The sequence below is a fragment of the Budorcas taxicolor genome, chromosome 16 (genome assembly GCF_023091745.1).
Source record: "Budorcas taxicolor isolate Tak-1 chromosome 16, Takin1.1, whole genome shotgun sequence".
NCBI lineage: Eukaryota > Metazoa > Chordata > Mammalia > Artiodactyla > Bovidae > Budorcas > Budorcas taxicolor.
In genome coordinates, this window is record NC_068925.1 from 52655664 (window position 1) to 52678325 (window position 22662).

General features: G+C 57.9%; 3 protein-coding genes across 6 annotated transcripts in view; all 3 read right to left on the minus strand.

Moving 5' to 3' along the window:
• Nucleotides 1-8533: 8533 nt before the first annotated feature.
• TMEM82 (transmembrane protein 82) lies at nucleotides 8534-12112 on the minus strand. The gene is made up of 6 exons (XM_052653808.1): nucleotides 12025-12112; nucleotides 11784-11856; nucleotides 11414-11588; nucleotides 10233-10650; nucleotides 8908-9095; nucleotides 8534-8626 (listed from the first exon to the last, which is right to left on the minus strand). The coding sequence occupies exons 1-6, from the start codon at nucleotides 12110-12112 to the stop codon at nucleotides 8534-8536; spliced, it is 1035 nt and encodes a 344-aa protein (XP_052509768.1).
• Nucleotides 12113-12878: 766 nt separating this feature from the next.
• Nucleotides 12879-17341, minus strand: SLC25A34 (solute carrier family 25 member 34). 3 transcript variants are annotated; one of them, XM_052653632.1, is made up of 6 exons: nucleotides 16993-17341; nucleotides 16699-16801; nucleotides 16036-16127; nucleotides 15783-15935; nucleotides 15245-15379; nucleotides 12879-14616 (listed from the first exon to the last, which is right to left on the minus strand). In XM_052653632.1, the coding sequence occupies exons 1-6, from the start codon at nucleotides 17074-17076 to the stop codon at nucleotides 14434-14436; spliced, it is 750 nt and encodes a 249-aa protein (XP_052509592.1). In that variant the 5' UTR covers nucleotides 17077-17341; the 3' UTR covers nucleotides 12879-14433. The 3 variants fall into 3 exon arrangements, with proteins under 3 accessions (XP_052509592.1, XP_052509590.1, XP_052509591.1); XM_052653630.1 differs by having other exon boundaries at nucleotides 16036-16101; nucleotides 16699-17341; XM_052653631.1 differs by lacking the exon at nucleotides 15783-15935 and having other exon boundaries at nucleotides 16036-16101; nucleotides 16699-17341.
• Nucleotides 17342-18677: 1336 nt separating this feature from the next.
• Nucleotides 18678-22662, minus strand: part of PLEKHM2 (pleckstrin homology and RUN domain containing M2) — a 39305-nt gene continuing 35320 nt past the window's right edge. For both annotated transcript variants that reach the window (XM_052653481.1, XM_052653482.1), the window contains 7 exons: nucleotides 22449-22581; nucleotides 22045-22235; nucleotides 21660-21725; nucleotides 20985-21144; nucleotides 20484-20663; nucleotides 20279-20395; nucleotides 18678-19635 (listed from right to left, as the gene is read on the minus strand). In XM_052653481.1, the coding sequence (XP_052509441.1) occupies nucleotides 19501-19635; nucleotides 20279-20395; nucleotides 20484-20663; nucleotides 20985-21144; nucleotides 21660-21725; nucleotides 22045-22235; nucleotides 22449-22581 (982 nt within the window). In that variant the 3' untranslated portion in view covers nucleotides 18678-19500. The remainder of the gene's footprint in view (nucleotides 19636-20278; nucleotides 20396-20483; nucleotides 20664-20984; nucleotides 21145-21659; nucleotides 21726-22044; nucleotides 22236-22448; nucleotides 22582-22662) is intronic.

A 22662-nucleotide genomic window follows, 5' to 3' on the forward strand; every position in this document is an offset into this window, starting at 1 on the left:
ACTAAGCATAGCATGGAATAGTATCCACGGGGGAGAGCAGGGCATAACAATCTTTTCGTTTGTTTGTTTTGGCTGTACTGTGCAGCTTGTGGGATCTTAGTTCCCCGACAAGGGATTGAACCCTGGCCACTGCAGTTAAAGCACCTAGTCCGAAGCGCTGGACTGCCAGGGAATTCCCAACAAAAATTAATACGATGATTACCAGTGGTGATGTGTGCTATACAGGAATGAGCAAGAGGCTAAGACAGAGTAAAGGGTGTAGGAGGGAGCAGGCCAGCCCTCTCTGGGAGCTGACACTTAAGCTGAGATGAGGAGGAACCAGCTACAAGAGGAACAGGGGAGGACTTTCCAGGAAGAGGAAGGCAGTAAGGAAAACACAGGCTTTGAGGTCAGACTTAGGCTTAACTCCCGCTCTCTGGTGCTGGCTGTGATCACGGACAAGTTCCTCCCCTCTCCAAGGCCCTGTTTCCTCACCTATAACATGGGGCAGCTGGACTGGATACCCTTGGGTGGGGACATGAATGCTTCCCTTTGCAGAGCTCCTGGGGACGAGGCATTCGAGGGCCCAGCCCAGAGTTGCTGCCGCACCAGTAGTAGCATTGGCTATTCCCACATCATGCTTGCCTGGTTTCCAGAACTCTTGGCTCACAGGGTCCTTTTGCTCTGCAGCTAGATCTGAGAACAGTGACAAGCCTGGGGAGAGTGACATGGAGCTGTCCTCCCTGCTCCGATTCTCCTCTGAGGCTGGCTGAGCTGCAGCCCCCAGGAAGCCAGAGACCCCAGGGGAGGAAAGCATCCTTCAGTCCAGTTGCTTTTCCCCTTGACAGGCTCGACCCGGGCCAGGTCAGAGCCAAGCTGTCAGCGCCCAGCCTAGTGATCCCCACATGTGAAGCTGCATGAAATTATGCATCTGGGTTGGGGTTGGGGGGGTGGTCTATTCCTTGGCAAACAGCCTCAAAAAACCCATGGACCTCCCAGTCCTGGTTTCTTGCCCTTGTCCTCCCTCCATCCTCCACTCTGTCTGTATGAAGTCAGGTCAGTTCAGCACTTATTCCTGGATACCTACTGTGTGTAGGGTCCTGTGCTAGGGGCTGGCAGGGGTGCAGCAGTACAGAGAAGTGGGGCCTCTTGCACACTGTAGCAGGGGTGGGCTGCAGCAGTGGCAAGCACAGATAGGGGTAACATTAGTATGTGTGAGTGATTCCAGCTCGGTCACTTGCCAGCCTGTTACCTTGGGCAAGTTGCTTCTCTCTGAGCCTCAGTTTTCTCTTGTAACCCTGGGATGGCAGTACCTTCTTGTGGCTTCACTGTGAGGATTTGTTGGGATGAATGTGGATAAATTTGCCTGATGCTTAGTAAGTGTTTAGGTGAGTTCCTTTCCTCTTCCCATCATATAGAGGACAGAGGTTTGGATATCATAGTAAGATGGACAAAATGCTGAAGGTAAGGAAGACTTCGTTCCGCTCAAGAATCTAACAGACATCATGGATTCTGTCAGCTAGCATCCCTTTCCTAGATTCTGGTAACAGCACCCAATTTTTGTTTGGAAAACCTCACCCCTACTTTCAATTCCTGGCTGGACGTATGTAAAAAGAGGACTTATTTTTCCCATGCTGGAAGGATGCCAGCTTGGCATGATTTCTGCCAACACTTGGACCAAGACAGAGGACAGCAGAGCAAAGATGACAGAGAAAGAGAATAACTGATTTCATCACTTAAGCTGCTAGATCCAGCCATGCCTGAAAGTCCTCCCACTGGATCTCTGGAACCAGTGCATCTTTTTTTTTCTTGATTTTTCTTCAGCCAGTTAAAAACTATTTCTGTTGCTTATAGCAGAGTCGTGAGGCATACTGGTGAGACTTCATGAGTCTTGATCACTCCCTTCCTCCTGGCAAACTCTATACTAGTCTCAGCACTTTTGAGAAGCCTGTGCCAATTCCTCCAGGTGTCAGGAGTCATGTCAATCCTACGGATTCACCTCAAGGCTTCTGAGTGGAACCAATATGCTTTACCCACCAGACTGGGAGCAGGGCTGTGACTTTCTACTCTGTCTCCAGCAGCCAGCGCAGTGCTTGTCACTTTGTAGGGTCTCAGTAATTTGAATTTAACGCATGAGTAGGAGGAGGGGGTCTTAAAGTAGCTGCATATGCAAAGTTAGTGAGCATTAAGAATTTCGGCTTTGGAGTCAGACCCACTTGAATTTGGATCTTGGCTCCCCCACTTATTAGCTGTGTAATCTTGAGCAAGTCAATTTAAAAAATTATGTATTTAATTTTGGCTGCGTCAGGTCTTCGTTGTGGCAGGCAGGCTTCTTTCTAGTTGTGGCACAGGCCCAGCAGTTGCTGGGGACTTAGTTGCCCCACGGTATGTGGGATCTTAGTTCCCTGACCAGGGATCAAACCTGCGTCCCCTGCACTGGAAGGTGGATGGATTCTTAACCACTGGACCACCAGGGAAGCCCCCTTGAGCAAGTCATTTAACTTCTCTGAACTTTGAGTTTTCTCCAGGAAGATACAGAGAATAACAATCAGCTCCTCACAAGGTTGTCCTGAAGGCTGGGGGAAAATAATACAAGAAATATGGGCAGCACAGGGTTATAAATCCTTATGCGTGTATGCTAGGTGGCTTTAGTTGTGTCTGACTCTGCAATCCTATGGACTGTAGCCCGCCAGGCTCCTCTGTCCATGGGATTCTCCAGGCAAGAATACTGGAGGGGGTTGCCCTGCCCTCCTCCAGGGGATCTTCCCAACCCACGAATTGAACCCGTGTCTCTCATATCTACCTGCACTGGCAGGCGGGTTCTTTACCACTGCTGCTGCTGCTGCTGCTAAGTCACTTCAGTTGTGTCTGACTCTGTGCGACACCAGCTAAATTCTCATGCAGCTCTTTGCAAATAAAATGAAAATACGCATCACCTTTCTCCACCTGGGAGCAGTCTGCTGGACGGGGGGGGAGGCAGGAGATCTCTTCATTTCCTTCCTCCCCGAGATCTGTTTCTGTCTTTGCCACCTGAGCCAGTGTCTTCTTCCGGGTCCTCTTACTCAACTGTGCTCATCGACTCTTCACATCAAGAGGGCTTCGCCAAGACTGATGTGGAGGTGGGGGCCACAGCACCAGAGGTCAGGCTCTGGTCTGAGTGCCCTACCTGCTTCATCCCATACGGTCCTCTAAACAAATGGAGAAGTTGAGGCACAGAGAGTAACTTGTTCAAGGTCATCTCCGTAAGGAAGCTTCATTCAAGCCTACATAGTCCAGCTCCAAGCCCTTTTAACTGAACGGCCAAGTGTGTAGTGTTAGTCACTCAGTCGTGTCCGACTCTATGTGACCCCACGGACTGTAGCCCACCAGGCTCCTCTGTCCATGGAATCCAGGCAAGAATACCGGGGTGGGTTGCCATTTCCTTCTCCAAAGTGTGTAGGACATGTTCAGAAACCACACAGGGAGTAACTGAACCACAGTTATAGCTACATGGAGTTCCGACTCTCAGACCCCAAGCCCGTGTTCACACAGGCCAGGCAGGCCCAGCCTCCAGACCTGACTGTGACAACAACGTCTGGCTCTTAATCCCCTCCTGGTCCAGGGGCCTGAGCTGGCTCTGGCTGGACCCACTGGTTCCCATGGCCAGGCCTCCGCTAAGCAACTCAGCATCAGCTTCAGAGACAGTGGGAAGTGTAGGGTGGCCCATGGTCGGGCTTGAGTCTTAGTGGGCTGGAAAGGCCTCTCCTTGACCAGGCTTTGAAAGTCAGAGTCCCTTCTGTCAACAGAGGAGGAAGTCCTGGTTTCACTCACTTGGGAGTGTTCCCTAAATCTCCCCAATCCCTCGGCTGCTTGCCAGCGCCAGGCCCCTGTTCCCCCACTGACCCCAGGCTCTTCCTTGAGCTCCCACCCCTGGCAGCATCTGTCCAATGCTCCACCGCTCTCTCTGATTGTGGGGACCCCAATCCTGAGACCCCGCCTAACTGAAGTGTAACGTGGCCTAGGCCCTGCTACAGCCCCCAGTTGACCTCCTTACTTTTCTCTTCCCTGGAGGCAGGCTTGTGTTGTTCTTGTTTAGTCCCTAAATTGTGTCCTTCTCCAGGGGATCTTCCAGACCCAGGGATCAAACCCACATCTTCTGCAATGGCAGGCAGCTTCTTTACCACTGAGCCTCCAGGGAAGGCCAGAGGTGGGCTTACTGTGAAGTTAATGACACTTCTGCTCAGTTCCCTAACTCGCGTGGTCCCTATGAGGGCTGACAGTCTCTGGGAGTTATGAAGTGGTGCATGAGGGAAGGCAGCCAGGTTACACGCAGGAAACATCTTCCTTTTAAGTGTTCCTGCCAAAGTGCCCAGAGAGATGTCAGGAGAACTGACCCAAGTCTCTACAGTTCCAGTAATTTATCTTGCTTTTCTTTCTCAACCTCAATTTTCACTTACATACAAATTTTGTACTCTTCTTCCTAAAAGGAACCCTTAAAATTGAATTAGCCCTGCCCTTATTTACTTTATTTTATTCGGCTGTGTTGAGTCTTAGCTGTGGCCCCCAGGCTCAGTTGCATATGACCAGGGATTGAACCCTTGTCCCTGAGTTGGAAGGTGGATTCTTAACCACTGGGCCACCAGGAAAGTCCTAGATTTGCCTGCTCTTATTCCTTATAATCCATTCTCCAAGCAGGCTAGGCCGTCTCACGAAAGCAGCATGGTCATCACAGGCCCGCACCCTTTCTGCGGCTCCCGACTCTCTTGGGGAAATGACAAGCCCCTCCCGTGTCCTGGTGATCTGGCCCAGCCTGCCTCCATGACAGCATCTCTCGTGCCCTTTGTCCCCTCTGCTCCAGCCACACTGACCCCTCCTCCATCCTGCAAGCCACTCAGAAGTCTTGAGACCTACCTGGGCTACACCACCACCCCTGTGGCCTCGAAACTCCCCCTCAACCTTCAGGACTTGGTTTCTGTGGCTCAATCTCAGCAGGGGCTCCCCAAACCTCAGACCGTGTCATAACACTGGACCTTCTGCTGATGGTGACCCCACCTACGTGAGGTAACCTTGCCCTGTCCCTAGAGGCCCCCAATTCATTCACCCACTGTTCAGGCCAAAAACCTAGGGATTCCAGGACTCCTCGCTTCCTCTCAAGCTCACATCTAAGGACCAGAATATCTTATCAGCTTTTCAAAACATGTTCAGAATCCAGCCAGCCTGGCCACCTCCATGGCCCAAGCCCCCAGCCTCTCACCTGGGCTATTCCAAATACTTCAAAAACCGGTTGACCGTGTCTATACGGTCTACTCTAAAAAGAGCATGGAGAGGAACCCTTTGAAAACGTAAGCCAAAAAAAAAAAGAAAGAAAACGTAAGCCAGATAATGTCACCTCCGTGTGCAAACCCTCCATTGTCTGCCTGCCACAGGAGAATAAAGTCCCAGTGCTGGCCTTGGCCCTGAGCACTCTGGTGCCTGCCCACCTCCGTGACCTCCTTCCAGCCACTGCATCCTGTGATGTTCCAGCTATGCTAAATTTCCTGCTGTTCCTAGATCCTCCCAGCTGGTTCCCACCTCAGGGCCTTTCCCTGTGTTGTTCTCTCAGCCTGGGGTGTTCCTCCCTCAGCTTTCTTATTGGCCGGTCCTCCTCAGAGAAGGTCTTCTCAAAGAAGCCTTCTGTGGAAGGCGGCTTCCAAAACGGCCCCCCAAGACCCCTATCCTCTACTGTGTCCTCCAGTAATCCCTTCTTCTCAAGAGTGGCTAAACAGCCACTTGCTTCTAACCAACAGAATACAGCGAAAACACTGGGATGCTGGTTTTAATACTGGTTAAACACTCTTTCAGCTCCCACCACCTTTTGTCCAAGTTAACCTGAGGCTGTACTATGCCTATGATCTCCTGGTCCAGGGACCCAGCCCACAGGGCAGTTTGCATCCATGGGGATTGAGGGTCCCAAATCAGGGGTCCTTTTCCAGGAGAGACCCCACTCCCAGGCAAAGGGAGGATCCAGTCCCCTCCAAGTCTTTAAGCTGCTACATTTGGGGGTCATTTGCTATGTGGCTTTTGATACCAAATATGTCTTCCCTACCCTCCATTACTCTATCCCCTTACTAGCTTTTTTTTTTTTTTTTTTTTTTTGCAGCAATTGCTATTTGTGCATCTTGCTTCTGGCCCAGGGCCTTGCCCCATGCAGATGTTCAGTAATGGGGGAAAGAATGAAGGGGCAGCCAGAGGGACAATGCCATAGCTCAGAAAAGCCACAGGTTGGGGGGGTGTTGCTTAGGAGCGAGGAGGCAGGCCTATCCCAATCCCAGGTGGTCCAGAGGCTACCATCCCCTCTTAGCAGGAACTGGGGCTCTATTCTCCCACCTCTTCAGGAGGATGCTGGTCAGAGCCTAGGATCTGGTATCTCATGGTCTGTGGCCTAACAAATTCAGCTTCCTGCTCCTGTTCCAGATCATACCTTCTGGATTTCTTCTGCCCTCCGGACTTCAGGCCTATTTCTCTTTATTTGGTGTGTCTCAGTAGAATGATCTGATTTTTATACCCTTGTCAAACTTTTCACAAAAATAATTTAATAGATGATAAGAAAAGAATCCTTTTTCAGCTCACGTGGCTGACTTTTTGTTTAGAAAACAGTCCCTGTGCCCATAAAAAGGAAAGGGTCGCCAAGCCCAGTCTCCTCCCAGCCCTGTTCCCACCAGGTCACAGGCAGAGTCGGGGACTGGGAGGTTGGGGAACCTTCCAGGAAAAACATCAGGCCCGAGTTGGAACCCAGTTGTCCAATCTGGGTCTGGCAAGGGGCTGGCCCTGTGCCACCTAGACTGGCCCATTTCCTCCTAGACTGGGGCAAGTTTCCTGCCCAGAGGGAACAAGCACACTCCCAGGCAGATGGAGGCTGGGTTCTGTACTGGGGGAGGGGCATCCACAGGCTCTTCCCCCACCTCAGCCTCCCTGAGTCTGCAATGTGCCTCCTGGGAGGAGGATGGAGAGCAGGGGATCAGAAGTTGGGCTCGAGCTTCTGAGTTCAAGGAATGTGCTGGAAGCACCGTCCAGCCTTGGGGCCAGTCGGTCCCTGGATCTCAGATGCACCCAGGACAGGGAGTAGAATCCTAGGCCGGACTCTGTCTGCTCCAAAGCAATAGGCTTTGGCTGAGAAGTTCCATCAGAAACTGGAACCCTCCAAGAACCTTCTCCAGGTCCCGCCTCCTCCCAGGTGCCTCCCCTGCCTCTCCCAGACAACCAGACCCTCACAACCTGTTTGGAAGTCCCTTGGCTGGGAGTCTCCTTTGCCCTGTGGGGTCTCTTCTGGAAAAGGACCCCTGAGTTGGGGTCCTCAACCCCCATGGATGCAAACTGCCCTGTGGGCTGGTGCCTGGACCAGGAGATCATAGGTATAGTACAGCCTCAGGTTAACTTGGACAAAATGTGGTGGGAGCCATGTTCCAGAATTTACCAGGAATGGACCTGCCATATTTATTATGCCCACCTCTGTTAACTTCCCTGGCTCCAATTCTTCTACAAGAAGTGAGGAGCATGGAGCATGCGTGGCACTTGAACTCTGGATGTCAGGCTACCTGAATTCAAATCCTGGCTTTGCCATTAACAAGCTGTGGTCCCTTGAGTAATTCCCTTAACCTCTCTGAGCCTTGGTTTCTGAATCTATAAAAAGTAGTAACAGTACTTGCCTCTTAGGTCTGACGTTAAAATGAAATGAGATAATAAAGATGCTTAGCACAGTGCCCAACAGATGACAGTTGTTCTTCTGCTAGGTTCAGAGAGGGGCAGTGGCCTACCCAAGGCCACAGAGCAGATAAGCAGAGTTGTTGGTGCCTAACCTTTCTTCCATATACTCTGACCTTCATGAGCTGGGCCCTGCGGGGGATACAAGGCTGAACACAGCTGAGATGGGAAGGATCCTCATGTAAGGGTCAGAGGCGGGGGACCCAAGGGCACCAGCAGAGGCCCAAGCATCATAGCCCCTCCACTGGTTTCTCAACCTGGGATGGGACAGGACACGGGCATCCTCCACCCAAGACAGCCGGGGAGTCCAGACCGTGTGCCCATCCATGCCACTGCATCCGGATCACCTCTTCAGCCACCTCCACACCAAATTCCTGAATCCCAGAGACCCAGCTAGGCACACATCCCAGGAGCCTGCCCCAGTCAGAAGAGCTCTATCGCCTTAGACAAGCCTCTTCACCTCTCAGTGTGTTCACGTTTCTAAGAAAAATCTGGGAAAGTCACCTTTATTGTTTGTGGAAAGGGCAGGGAGGTGGGGAACGGGGGGAGCCATCATGGGGACACAAGTCCCCCCAATGTCCCTGGGAAGGCAGGTCTAGGAGACCTGTATCTGTTCCCCTGCCCTGAGAAAAAGGAAAAGGTTAACCCAGCAGCCTCCAGGTACTCCCACCCTCTGAGGGACCCAGCCCCAAATCCTCCCCGCCCTCCCACAGATCCCCAGTGCTCCAGGTAGAGGGCAGCCTTGCCATTCTGCCTCCAGGCAGTAGCCTGGGGTCAAGGCCTCCAGGTGAGCCTGAGCGGACCTGAGAGCCTCCCAAGTCCCTGCCGAGGTCACTCAAGAGGTAGCCGTCCCCTCCTCAGGCTGGGCAGGGGCTGAGGGCTGGGGCTGGCTTGGAGCTGACACCGAAGGCCTCTGGGGTGGAAAATCCTGAGGGGAGACAGGGAGGAAAGGATGGAGGTGCCACTCAATCCTCTCCATCCCGTGGGGGCACTCAGGCCTCCAATTTTCCAGGATGCTCCTCTCATTTGGGGCTCTGGGGTACAGGATGGGGTGGGCTATGGATGGGGTGGGGGTGCCCCTCAATCGCCCCATTCCTAGTGACCTGAGCTTCTGAGGGGTCAAAAGGTAACCCTGACTTGGTGAGGTTCCCGGGGCTGTCTGGAGCAGGGCTTCAGTGTCTGGGGGACCTTCAGGGCGGGGGTGCCCACCTGTATCTGGCAAAGATCAAGCAGGCTGCGGATGCCCACCAGGCACCAGAGCTCGCCCAGCAGGCAGACAAGGATGCCCAGGAGGTCCAGCCAGCGGCCCACTGTCAGCAGCAGCACGAGGAGACCGCACATGCGCACCAGCACCGTCTGGACGTGGCTCTTCAGGCCGGGGCGCTGCCGCTGCTCCTCTGCAAACAGGGCCCCCGTCACTGGCCACCTGCCCGATCCCTGCGACCCCACCCTGAGGTCCAGCTGAGTTGGGGCCTGGACCTCCCAGCTCCCCCACCACTTTCCTCCCCAGGAAGGTGCGAGCCTTTCCCTCCACAGGCAGCCCCCCTCCCTTCCTCTCCACCCCATCTCCACTCTGCAACTACAGGGCATTTCTTCCTCCTGGGCCTCACTGCCCACCCAGGGTCTCGCCCTGGAGTCGTCCTGACTCTTCTCTTTCCTGCATTCCCACGGCCGATCCATCAGTGAGCCCTGCAGGCTCTTTCTGCTTTCATCTCTCAAATCAGCTTTCTCACTGGGCCCCTGGCTTCTAGTCTAGACCCCACAACTCAGCGTGTACTCAGCAGCCAGTAGCCTTCTAAACACACTAATAAGATGGAATCATTCCTCTGCTTATAATCCTCCCAGGACATCCCCCTGCATCTGGAATAAACTCCAGACTCCTTACCTTACAAGGAGGTCCTGCCCCATCTGATCGGAGTCCACTCTCCAACCTCATCTCAGGCTCGCTGCCTCCAACCATTCCAGTCTTCTTGTGGTCCATCAAGCGTGCTAGGCTCCCACATTAGGGCCTCTGCATCTCTGCCCTGTTTGCCTGACTGCCCTTCCTTGTCCTGTCTCTTCGGCCCCATCCCTACCCTTCAGCCAGGTGGCTCCTCCTCAGGCCCAGATCTGAACAGGTCACTCGCCCCTGCTTAAAACCCTACAACAGCGTCTGAACAGACTGCCTCACCTGGCTGATGACAGCTCTCCATTGGGCCCCTATGAATCCGGCCAGCCTCGTCCCCTCCCTGCTGTTTTCAGGCCTTGAGTCACCTCTGGGCTTTGGTACACATGATTCCCTCTGTCGTGATCTCTCCCCGGGGCTCCTGCTTATCCTTAAGGCCCAATTCAAGTACTGTTTCACTGGGCTCACCCTGCACCCTGTACCCTTCTCTGTTTACTGCATGGCTACTGTTACCAGACTGGGTGCTCTGGGATGGCAGGGGCCAGATCTGAGTGTCGTCGTCCTCCCCAGGGCCTAGCATGGCACTGGGCCCGGGGCAGACGGTAGGGTGTGAGTGTCGAGTGAATCAGCTGCTGCCCGTGGCCCTTACCTTGCATGTAGATGACCAGCAGGGTGTAGCAGATGGTGAGAGGCGTCCAGAAGCGCACGGCCTCCGAGGTGGTCAGGAAGTCCTGGTTGATGAGGGCCACGGCGGCCACGTTGCCCACTATAAAGGTCACGGCCAGAGTGCGGCCCAGCAGCCGGGGGAGGTGGTGCGCGCCTGCCAGCAGGCTCAGGCAGACCCCACAGTAATGCTGGCTGCTGTGCAGCTCGTAGAGCCGGCAGACGTGGTGGCGGAGGCGCCGGGCACCCGTGCTGAGCAGCGCTGCCAGCCCCAGGCCCAGCATCAGGTTCAGCGTGCGGTGCGGGGCGCCCTCCTGCAGGAAGCTCAGGCTGCAGGTCAGCCCGCAGCCCAGTGAGTACTGGCACAGCAGGTACAGCTGTAGCTTCTCGGTGCCCCTGGAGCCCTGGGTGGGTGGGTGGGGGGACAATGATGGGGGCTTAGGCCGCTCATCACCCTGGGGGGACCCAGAGGGTGTCACAGTACAGACGCTCCACTCTGTAGGAGGCTGGAGCCTGAAGGAACCTCAGGGATCGTTCCCAAAGAGGAAATATTGCCTTCAGGTCAAGCCCACTGGGATCGTCTCTTTTGTCTTTTTAAATTTATTTTTTGGCCAGGTCATGCAGGCATGTGTGATTTTTAGTTCCCTGGCCAAGGATCGAACCCACCACACCCCCTACATTAAAAACACAGAGTCTTAGCCACTGGACTGCCAGGGAAATTTCATCACTGTATCATTTCTTTCAGCTTAATTTCAGTCATGGTTATTACTTGGGACTGGTCTGCTGGCTGAAGAGTGGCAGCTCAGATCCTTGAAGAACTGGGTTCAAAGCCTGACTCTACTTCTTGCTGGTTGTTGACCATGGATAAGCCCCTCTGCCTCTCTGAGCCTTAGTTTCCCACATGCGAAACTGGGATCCGAGCGAACTTTTACCCACTGTGGTCACAAGGATGAGATGATGCGCTCAGAGCATCTAGCACAGTGCCTGGCTGCCTGGAAGCTCCAGACAGCCTCGAGCTGCTGTGTTATCTTCTTGGCCTGGGGCTGTGTCCACTCTGAGTGGAGACTGGGCGTTGGCAATCACAGTTTTGCCAATTTTTTTATTCTGGCGTGAAAACTAGGGCCCAAGGCCAGGCAGTCCTCACCCACCACCTCCCTGTGGTCTCACCTTGTCCAGGGAAAGCAGCATGGAGACAGCCCGGAGGGAGAACTCGAGCACTACGAGGGCAGCCACCCGGACCCCCACAACGGTCAAAATCAGGGCCAGCCCTGCCAGATGCACGGTCTCCAGCGACGCCCACCGGGCCTGCAGCCTCTGCTTTTCAAGACGAAGTTCCGGGTGGCTGTGGAGACAGACAGGGGCGCGGGCAGAGGAGACAGACAGAGGGTGCAGAACCACCAGTCTGGTCCCTGGAGGGGGTCCCGGGGCTCCCAGCCACTCCCTGGGGTGAGGGAGGGGCGGCCTTTTCCTCCCGGCCCTCCTCTCAGAGGCCTCTTCTCACTGTGGGTTTCAGGGCGCAGGGGAGGTGGGCACTCACTTGGCACAGCCCACGAAGAAGTAGACCTTCAGGAGGTTGTTCAGGATGGAGACTGCGCAGGCCCCGACGAGGCCTGACGGGGGCAGTAGGGAGGGGGGCGGTGTGGTAGGGTTAGAGGAGCCTGCAGGCAAGGCGGCGGGATACTCCACGTGGGTGGGATCCTCCACGTGGGTGGGATCGTCGGGAGCTGAGCAGGTGTCCGGCAGGGGGCGGGGCTGAGGGGCAAGGGGGAGGCGCTCACCTTGCAGGAGGGCGTCGAGGAGGCCGGAGCCCCAGTCGAGGGAGGGGAGGCTGGGAAGCCAGGGGGTGGGGGACAGTAGGGAGAACATGGCCACCGGCATCCAGCCCAGCCTCCGGCCAGGTCTGCACCGGAGAGACAGCAACGTCACCGCCACCGGGCAAAGGTGATGGAGGCGAGGGGAGGAGCCGGGAGGGGTCAAAAGCCCAGGGGAGGGGAAGGGATGAGAGCCAGGGCCTTAAACTTTCGGGGCTGTGAGTTAAGACCGCTGCCCAGGCGCTTGCCATTTGGGCAGCATGGGGTGGAGGGCATCTCTGGGTGGGCTGGTGTCGGTCCTGCTCGAGTCTGGCGCCCACTTTTCTCACCCTTCTCTGGGCCTTGCACCACCCTCATCTGTCCTTCCTCAGCCTCTGTTATGGGTTCTCCCTCTCGGCCTGAAGTGTGGGGTTCCCCGCTCCGCCCAAGGTCTGGAAGGGGGCTTCCACCCCCCACAGCCTGAGGTCTGGAAGGGAACGGGGTCCATCCCCCACAGCCTAAGGCTTCGCTTTCTCAGCCCAAGGCCTGGAAGGGGTGTCTCCCCTCCTACTGCCGGGGGCGGAGTGGGGTGGGGGGGTGGCGGTGGGGGTGGGGGGGGCAGCGTCAGGACCCAGCTCCAGGCCCTCGCCCCCCGCACCGCAGGGCCGCCCGCCGTGACGATCTTCCTCATGCCCACTAGGCGGCAGGCAGGCCTCGCTTGGCCTGAGGGGTGGGGCCGCCCCAGTTCTTTTGGGTCCTCCTTTCCCAGACAGAAGAGCCAGCCACGGGTTGGGGTTCTGGAGTCCAGAGACTGAGGCTGCCAGCAGTGCGGAGCCGTTGAAGTAGACAAAATAGAAAACTTTATTGGTTTGGAGTGTGCAGTAGGGCTGCGCCTGGGGAGCAGCTCTTTGCAGACATGGGGTGTGGCGGGCAAGGCAGTTCAGGCCACTTGACCTCAGTCAGTCCTGCCTCTTCAGGCACTCAGCGCCCACTTCTGTAGCACAAAGGTCAGTGCCTTAGGGACACGCCCATGGGGGGAGTGTGGCTGCAGCTTGGACAAACAAAAGGGTCTGGGATGAGGATACCCAGCTCTACTACCTTGGGGAAGTTGCTTCCTTTCCTGGGACCTCAGTCTGCTCATCTGAATAATGGGTGCATCAAGAGCTACCTTTCAGAACTGTCATGAGAATCTGTGCAAATGCCCACAGTGCTGGGCGTCTAGGAGACCCTCAGTAAAAGCTCGTAGTTGAGGGGCTGTGTTGTGTCCCCTCCCCTACCCCGGATTCATGTAGGGAAGTTCTAACCTCAGAAGATGACTGTATTTGGAGATGGGGTCTTTAAGGAAGTAATTAAGGAACATGAGGTCATTAGCCTGAGGCCTAATCCAATATAACTGGTGTTCTTTTAAGAGGGGATTAGGACCCAGACACAAAGAGGGAAGACCAGGTGGGGACCCTGGGAGAAGACAGGTGTCTACATGCCAAGAAGGGAGGCCTCAGAGGAAACCAAACCTGGACAGGTAGTCTCCAGAACTGTGAGAAAAGAACATTCTGTTGTTTAAGCTGCCTAGTCTGAGGAGCTCTGTAATGGTGGCCTTGGCAGACTAACACAGACGATGGCCCCAGTGCCTCATAGTGCTCCCCAGGACCTCCCCATGTGTGCAGTGATCCCTCAGGGCCACTCCGGCCTCCATGGTCCTGGCTCTCACCAAGGGCACACAGGTCGGGGGTGGGCAGAGGTGAGTTCCAGTTCCAGCTCTGACCCTTCAAAGCTACGTGGCTTTGGTCAAAGCACTTCACCTTTCTGAGCCTCCACTTCCTCATCAGCAACAGAGTTTTACTACCTCCCAGGACTTCCCTGGTGGCTTAGATGGTAAAGTGTCTGTCTACAATGCAGGAGACCCAGGTTCTAGCCCTGGGTTGGGAAAATCCCCTGGAGAAGGAAATGGCAATTTGCTCCAGTACTATTGCCTGGAAAATCCCATGGACAGAGGAGCCTGGTAAGCTACAGTCTATAGAGTCGCAAAGAGTCGGACACTACTGAGCGACTTCACTTTCACTTTCACTGTGTAAGCAGGTTGATATTGTATGTGTCCCAGCTCACAGCGCTGTTCACACCTTGGAGTGGTTATTGTGACGAGTAAGGCTCTGGGATAAGGTAACCTGGGACAGAGAAGGATGAACACTTCTGGAGAACGGAGTGGGTGGTGATTCCAGGTGGGTCCGCTGGCCCTATGTGGGCCCAGGGGCTGGGTTGACCACAAGCTGTCTGACCACACTCTCCCTGGACCTTGGGGCAGGGCCTGGGCCTGGGCTGGCTATGGAACAGCCATTCCCAGCTGCAGCGGGCCATCATGTCCTGCCAAGTGGCCGGCTGTGTTGGGGTGAAGGACACCACCTAGCTGCCCTGGTGCTGGCCCCGCCTGGCCAGTTTCCGGAGTTCATCCCAGAAGAGCATGCTTAGGATGGTGTGGGGGCCCAGGCGCAGGTAGACGGGGCCCAGACCCTTGTAGAGCGCCAGGGGGCCCTCCTGCCGCCAGATCTTCACCAGGCAATCGGCGAGGCCGCCATATAGCTTGCCCTGGGGACAGACACAGGGCAGACATCATTGCAGGCATTGTGGGGCCCTGGCTGGCACAATGGCGTGTGTCTGTGTGAGGCCTTTGTGGTACTTCAGAAAAGGCACTGCCCCCAAGCTCAGCGAATCACATAAAGGTGTCCCTTTGGGCTGTGAAAGTTCAAAAGGGGCCGCTTCCTCCAGGCAGCCCCGCCCCAGGACAGGCGTGGCTAGCAGCATGCAGGTGGATTTTATCCCTAACGCAGGCTGTGGAGGGCACCTTTGTGCTGGGCACATCCTGTACCAGTGTATATGAGGACTTGTGTCAGTGAGGCTGTGGGGTCAGGCCTGGATTCCAGTTCAGGTTCCTCCACTTACGAGCTGTGTGACCTTAGGCAAGTCACTTGATCTCCCTGAGCCCCAGTCTCCTCATCAGGAAAATGAAGGTGGTTGTGAGGAGAGAATTAAAATGTGGATGTGAAAATGCTTAGCACATGCTTGGGACATGGGTGTTCAGCAAACAAGCCGAATTAACGTGTGTGCGTGTAGGTCACATGTCCGCATGTCCCTAGCCCTGGGTGTGTGTTTGGGTGTGTGTGTTGGGGGGGGTGCTCGCCAGCACCCAGCCCTCCCCGCTCTATCCCCTGCTTACCCTGCCTGCCCCGTCCACTGGCTGATTATACAGCCGCGTGCTGACCACGTCGAAGGGGGTCATGACAGCAACCACAGCTACGCTGCTGATCATGCCCCCGGCCAGGGCCACCAGCCAGCTGTCCTCCGGGAGCCACTGTGGGGACATACAGGTTGCTGACCCCCGTAGCTGCCCTCCACCCACCCACGTGGTATCACCCCACCATTTCAGCACCTGGGGGCTGGAAGACCTGGGGAATGTAGGGCAGAGGAGGCCCCTCCAGCCACTCCCTCCCCACCCCATCCCCCCTGAGCTTCAGGGTCTACTGCTGACTCCTCACTCTTGCTGGACCCAAAAGCCAGGGTCATGGCCTGAGGGCAGAGCCAGGGCCCTCAGCTTTATTAAGGTGCCCTGTCTGTCACCATGCCCTCGGCTTCCCTGTGTAGGGTCCAGGTGGAGACGTGTGGGTATGATGCGGATCTGGACAGACAGAAAGAAGGCAGGAGCCCCCCACTACTCCTGTGTGTGGAGGCGGGCTCAGGTGTCCCCAGAGCCTCACCTGTCGCTCCTGCACCCAGGCCTTGGCAGAGGCAAAGGTGGCCAGCTGAGCGGCTGAGCCAACCATGACCCGGGGCACGGCCCCACCCACGCCCCGCCACAGCCCTGCCAGGCCCTGCTGCCGCCAGATGGTCTCCAAGGCGCCCAAGAGGCTCTGTGGGGAGAGGGCATGGGGTCACTGGGCAGCCCGTGCCTGTCCAGGAGCCCGTCCAACCTGCCCAGCTCGGGGAACTCTCAGGAGAGACGGTCCCTACCTGGTGATGGTGTTGGTGCCCCACGGCCATTGCGGCCACCGTCTGGGCCTGCAGCTGAGTTTTGACCTGTGCGTGCAGAGGTGACACAGGGCCTGGGGATGGAAACTTGGGAGAGCCTGGAGGAGCTGTGTGTGTCGAGGGCACGCCTCACTGGGCCCTGACACCCAGACCTCCCTGAGCCCGCAACTGCCGCCTCCCGATGTGTGGAATAGGGCTGAGGGTGAGGCTCTGGAGGCAGCCTGCATCTGCATCAGGTGTGACTTGGGACAAGCTCCTTCACCTTCTCGCGACCTTTCTGCTCACCCTTAGAAAGCTGTTCTGAGAACCAAGAGCAATGACAGCATCCAGGCTTGGACAGGGGGCCCTCACTAGAGGGAGGCTTTATTCTTGCACAGGAAGACAAGGGACCTCCTGCCACCCTCCACCCCCTCCCCTGGCTCAGGACTGGTGGGGTGGGGCCTCCAGGGGAGTGAGGATCAGGGCCAAGCCCTGGTGCTCTGGACCAAGGGGCAGATTCCAGGCAGCCTGGGCGGGGATGTTCTGGGGAGCTGCCCCACCCAGCCTGCCCCACCCCACCTGCTGCTTAGAGGCCAGCCCAGGAGACTGCCGCCCCCATGCAAGCTGGGTCACAGGGTAAGGGGTGGATGGAGACAATGCACTCACCAGGTAAGCAGGGCTCCCCACGAAGGCTCCCAGTGCCCCCGCCACAGCTCCCGCAACCACGGTGCCTCCCGGCTGCTGGCTGAGGCCAGCCTGGCACGCCAGGCTGTAGCAGTAGAAGCGGACACCATTCATGAGGCCCTGGTAGAGGAGGCCGGCAGCCAGCCCCTTCTGCAGCCCGCACAGCCCATCTGCACGAGCCACCGCAACGACGGAGGCCACAAAGCCCCGGTAGAGCCGAGGGTAGGTGCCCCGTGCTTGCAGCTCCCCCTGAAGCTGCAGCCGCGTCTTCACTACCTCCAGGGGGTTGGTGAAGACACAGGCCAGGCAACAAGCTGAAGCACCCAGCACCAGGTCCACAGCTGGGGGCACTGTCTCCATGGCCTCAGGGCCAGGGGCCAGGGGGTGGGCACAGGCCCTGGAGTGGCGGTGCTTAGGCTGTTTTCACCCTGTCAAGGCCACAGGGCTGGGGATCGAGGGAGCCCGGGGCCATGTCTTGGAGGGCAGAGGTCTGGGTCAGAGAAGCCGCTGGCTGCCAGGCAGCTCCTGGTCTATCTTGGGAGTCCACCTGCTCTGCTCCTTCCTTGGAGGCCAGGACACGCCCCTGCCGGCTCCAAACCAATCCCAGCTGCCTCCATCCCCCACACCTCCCTGCAGGGGAGGGCCTGGACCCTGGGATCTGGGGGAAAGGTCACCTGGGCCCCAAGGGAGACTGGGGGGGCCGGGTGGCGAGCAGAGTGCTGATCAACCAGGAAGCCTCTTCCTGCTCCTCTGGCCCTCTAGCCTTCTCTCTGGCCCTGGGGCAAAGGGCTGGTGCCTGCTTCTGGCTTGGCCAGTGCTGTAGCTCGGGGCCCTGGGCAAGAGGCAGCTGCTTGGGACCTTCTCTCCACATCTCAGCACCGCTCCTCCCACCTCTACCACCGTGTGATGTCCCCTTTCCCAGCCCTGGTCTTTTGGTCTGGCTTCCGTGCCCTATGGTTCCACTGCCAAGTGACAGCAGAGGGCTCCAGAGGCCTGTGAAACTGGTCTGAAATCCCAGGCTCCACTGTTACATGTGACCCAAGCAAGTACTTCCTTTCTTTGAGCTTCAGTCTCTCCATTTTTAAGGTTGGGGCATGGACACCCACTGCAGAAGTTCCTTCGAGAATTATAGATGTGTAAAGAACTCCTAGCACAGTACTTCACCCAATCGGCCTGGGTGGGTAGGAGATGGAAACATAAGAGCCGCTGTGTCTCACCGAGTGACTTTGTGGCTTTGGTTGCTCGCCTGGCAAGGACTTGCCCTCCTAGTCCCGCCCCTCTTCCTGGCGGTTCTCTGGAGCGGAGGCCCAGGCGTGGAAGTGGCCCTTGGTGTCTGGTGAGATGGAACCTCCCATCCCTGGGCACTACTGTCAGCCGCCAGGCTGCTCAGGTGGGAGCCAGCACCACCCTGTCCATCTCAACCTCTGCTCCAGGGGGCCTCTCTCCTGCCCGGGCCACCCCGCATCACTAAGTTCCAATCAATACCAGGGGCAGGGCCACCCTGCCCAGAACTCCACCTTCATGGCCTCCACACCTGCCTCTTCCACGTGTCCACCCTTTTCCTCCTGAAGCCCTGGAGGCCACAGTGCTGAGGGGCTTAAGGGCTGAGGAGCTCCTCCGAGACTGGGCAGGCTGGGCACCCGCAGGCCAGCCCCAGGGTGGTAGCCAACAAGAGGTCTTGGGGACCGCTTGGATTCTCCTGGGTTTATCCCGAGTGGCGGGTGCTCAGGCCCCACAGCTGGGGAGGAGGGGAGAAGGAGTGCCCTGCCCTGGGAGTGCAGACAAGTCCTGGGACTGGCGCTGGTGGCTGCCCCTCCCACCCAGCCTCTGTAGGAAACAGGAGGGAGGGCAAAGGTGAGGCCCAGAAGCTTAAGAGAGAGCTTAAGAGGGCCGAGGGGCCCAAGAGGAGGAGTCGGAGATTCCTCACCTCCACCCTGGTATAAAAGGGCCAGTGACAAGTCTTGGCAATATAACATGTCTATTTTATTTTAAAAAACAAAACCCAGGCCACCTGACCCTCTTCCCCAGAGGGCCCCTCTTGGGAAGGACCTGGCTCCAGCCAAGCAGCTGTCACAGGCTGGTGGGCTTTGCTCCTCTCCAAGCCCTCCTCCCCATCCCGCCGTGCTCCCGGCAGAAGGACACAGCCTGATTCTCGGATCCCACAGGCACTGCCAGGTTGGAAGGAGTCAGGGAGGGGGCCATGGACATGCAGAGCCTCCTGGAAGCCAGGGAGGGCCAGCCTGGCCCCCTGCACCCCCATCACCCCCGGAGTCTGGAAGGCAGGCAGCAGTGTGCTTGGGAATGGAGTTAGTGAGGAGGAGACATGCACAGACCTCGGTGTTCCGGCTTCCCTCCCAGCCGGGTCAATGTTCAAACATGAACAGGGATGGCCGGGCACTCAGAGCCCCCAGGGCGGCCTAAGCCTCTGCCCGGGCCCCTGACCCAGGGGAGGAAGAGGCTCCTGCCCTCCCAGTCCTTCCACTGCCCCTCGTGGATTGAGGCAGCGGCCCCGGGGAGGAGGCCATGCGTCTGCAGAGCCCATAGGGCTCGGACCCTCTGCCCCAGCACTTCCCAGTTGCTCCTTGCCAGGCAGGAAGCCCAGGGTGTGGTGCACCCACTCTGGGTCCCTGGGAAGGAGACTGGGTCTCAAGCCCCACTCGGTGGTTCGGCTGCCTGGGAACACGGATGGGGGCCTGGCCCCATGCAGCTCACTAACACGGCGACGACTGTGTGCTGCCCACGTGCCCCTCTCCTGCCCTGCCTGGGACACCAGCCAGCTCAGCCTCAGCACCAGGGGTCCCGGGAGGCTCTGCCCCGGCACAGGCTGTCGCTCCGCTGCCAGGCACTGTGGATGAGGCTCAGGGCATCCTCGAACTTCTTCTTGGAGGCTTCCTGGAAGGCCTTGTGGGGGAGGTCCACCTGTGTGGGACATGGCAGGAATCTGAGGGCTGCACCAAGAGCTCTCAGGGAGCCGAGGGCTCCCTCCGCACCAGGTGTAGCCTTGCCCTGGAACTATGTCCATGCTGCTGAGAAGCGAGGGCTCCAGCCCACCAGGCGACGCTCCCTGAGCTTCCTCCTTCCAGGGGTGCACCGGTTCTTGGGGATGGGGGCTGGGGGTGGCACCAGGAGGCAGGCTCTGTGCCTGGGAGTCTGCCTGTGGAAATGTGCTCTGCCCAAGGTGGGCCCAAAGCTTCTGAGGGGCAGCATAGCACGTGCTCATACCAGGATCTGTCCCGGAGTTCGATGAGGCCCCCTCAGCCTGGCTCTGAGCTCTATGCCCCCACCGTCTGAGCGCAGCTCTAGCCCCACTATAAGCCCTTAAATCCTGCTTTTTGATGGGGACTGAGAAGGTCAAGAATGGTGTTTCCTGGGCTCGATGCTCAGCTTTAGCCTCAGCTTCCCAGGGAGTTGGCATCCTGTCCCTTTGGTCCTACAGATGTCTGTCCTGGAGCTCCTAGTTCAGGGCTTCCCTGGGCCCCTGACGCCTGCCCTGGTCTGTGCCGTGCAGGGCGCCTTTCCCCAGGGAAGGACTCCCTTCTGCGGGGCTCTGGCAGCTGGGTACCTGGTAGATGGTTTTCCACCCCGAGTTCAGTGCAGATAGGAATCGGTCCAGTTCAGGTGTGCAGCTCAGGTAGACAACCCAGGGTGGGAGGGGCTGTGCGCTGTCCTGGGAGAACTCCTGGGCAGAGCAGGGGCCCCAGGTGAGGAGACTCAGCACTCCTGTGGCAGGGCCTGCCTCCATCACCTGCCCCCCTCACCCGGCTCACCAAGAGGCAGTACTCCTTGCCCGGTTCAGTGGACACAGAACTGATGTCGGCCAGCTTGGCAGTACCCAGGGAGCGGAAGAAGCTGGTCTGGCAATCCTCGTGGCACGTGAAGAGGCGGTCATCGGTGATTACCAGGCAGCAAGGGATGCAAGGGCTGGGAGCTAACCCCTGGGGGATGACCTGGGGGGCATGGGTGGGGGAAGGGAGGGGCAAGCTGGAGCTCTCCAGGGTTGGTCTGCACCAGGACACCCTGCTTCAGGGGCCAGCCAGCCCCTCTGCCCAGCCCTCCAGAGGTCAAGCAGACTCCGCCCACCTCAGGAGTACAGGGGCTGGCCCAGTGATGGTGGGAGCGTCAGGCCACGGGTGGCCCTAAGCTCCAGGGTGGACTCTTGGGCTGGTTCTTGGAGGTCCTGATTGGTCCTCAGGGGCTGCTCTGTGCTGCGTCTGGGTGTAGGGAGGGGCCCTGGGGGCCCAGGCTGGGGGAGGGGAGCAGGCGCTCACCCCCTTGGACACGGCCTGGCACAGGTGCTGCATCCAGTCGGCCATCTCAGCCTCGCTGTCAGCGCTCAGCTCCAGGCAGGGCCGGTCGGCGAGGACGACCTGGAAGGCGTGGGGCCGGTCCGTGGTGTTGGATCTCCGACAGCCACCGCACTGCTCCCCCCTGGGCCAGAGGAGGAGGGTGAGACAGGTCGAGGAGGCAGGGGTGGCACAGGGGAGCTCCTGGGGCTGCCCCAGAGTCTGGGGTCTGGAGGACACCAGAGGGTGGTCCAGACCCCACAGCTGGGCAGCCCCGCCCAGACCTCTTTTCTGTGTAACACCTTTAATCTCCAGGATTACCAAAGTCCTTCTGGATACTGAACAGGGCCAGGTGAGGGGTGGAGAATTGGCTCTCAGCCCCGCCCTCTCAGGATCAGTGTGCTTTGCCCACTTCTGTGGGCCTGGCGCTCCCTCCAGGTGTATGTGTGTTCAACTCCCCCTTAGGTCAGGCGCTTCCCAGGGGAAGGACTGACTCCCCATCAGACTGGATCCTTTCCAGGCAGGGAGCTCCTTTTGCTTCCCCCAGAGCTCAGCAGACCCCAGGGCACTGAGTGGGGGTGGGGCTGAGTAGACCTTGACCTTCCGCAGCAACACAGGCCCCAATACCTGCCCAGCAACCCCATTGCCCAGGACACTCACCCCATGTTCACTGAGAGCAGGGGGGTCACGTCGGTGCGGTCAGGATATTGGTAGAGGATCCCGTTGCTGCAGGGGCACAATGGGGCAGGGGTGAGTCTGGGCTGGGATCTGGGGGCCTGCAGAGCCTACATCCTGGGGATCCTTGCAAGCTGGGGCTTGAAACCCAGAGGCCAAGGAGGCTGGGGGCGGCTGGGAGGGTGGAAAAACTACAGAGGTACCACAGGGAATGCGTACCCCCAAACCTGGGGACAGCAGCCCTAGTCTGCACCGGAGATGTCCTGGGCTTCCTTGGGCCCTATGCGGCTGACAACACAGAGAAGTTCTAGGTTCCCCGTGGGAAGGAGGGTGCTGTCCCCCACCCCAGCCTCCGGGCCAGAGCTCTCACCTGAGCACCACGAAGCAGGTCTTCCAGTGCTCCTTGCCCAGGTAGGAGGTGCCCGCCTTGTAATGCAGCATGCCTTCTTTGGTGATGCTGCCCTCGGGGGGTGAGCAGTGGCAGGGGATGGGGCCCAGGAACTCATCCTGGGGGTCCTCCCAGTGCACAAGCCCATAGAAACGCACAGTAACAGCGGTCGCCTGGGGAGGGAGGGGGCAGGGGACGGATAGGTGAGGTTGGGGTCAGAAGCAAGAATGGCCGTTGTCAGGGTGAGGACACACCCCAGCTGGGGAGGAGAGAGCCTGCTGCAGGCAGATGATGGAGAAACATGGACGCCCGCTGTCTGCACCTCGTGACCCTGACACCAGGGCTCGCACCTCGGGGACAACAGCCTCTCCTCCCCAGGTTCTTACTTCACACTTAGATTCCTGGGCCACAAATTTGGCCAGAGCCAGCTTCTCCATGGTGGCGTCAGTCAGGATGCTGGGGTAGGGGGGTTCCCGACAGCCCTTGATCATGGCTGACTTCAAAGAAGCCAAGAAGAACCTGTGTGGGGAGTGGGGTCTGCTGTCAGAGGCCTGGGGCCCCCACCCCTCACAGGGACAGGGCTTAGTCCTGAGGACGTCT

Bases quoted from the DNA above. Each gene is read 5' to 3' on its own strand.
- TMEM82 (XM_052653808.1), bottom strand. From the start codon at position 12,112: ATGTTCTCCCTACTGTCCCCCACCCCCTGGCTTCCCAGCCTCCCCTCC. The intron at 11,857-12,024 runs GTGAGCGCCTCC...TGCCCCCGTCAG, and splicing joins CCTCGACGCCCTCCTGCAAG to GCCTCGTCGGGGCCTGCGCA. The intron at 8,627-8,907 runs GTGGGCACCCCC...GTCTCCCCTCAG, and splicing joins TTGATCTTTGCCAGATACAG to GATTTTCCACCCCAGAGGCC.
- SLC25A34 (XM_052653630.1), bottom strand. From the start codon at position 17,076: ATGGAGACAGTGCCCCCAGCTGTGGACCTGGTGCTGGGTGCTTCAGCT. The intron at 15,936-16,035 runs GTAGGGACCGTC...CTCTCCCCACAG, and splicing joins GGCACCAACACCATCACCAG to AGCCTCTTGGGCGCCTTGGA. The intron at 15,380-15,782 runs GTGAGGCTCTGG...ATGTCCCCACAG, and splicing joins CCTGGGTGCAGGAGCGACAG to TGGCTCCCGGAGGACAGCTG.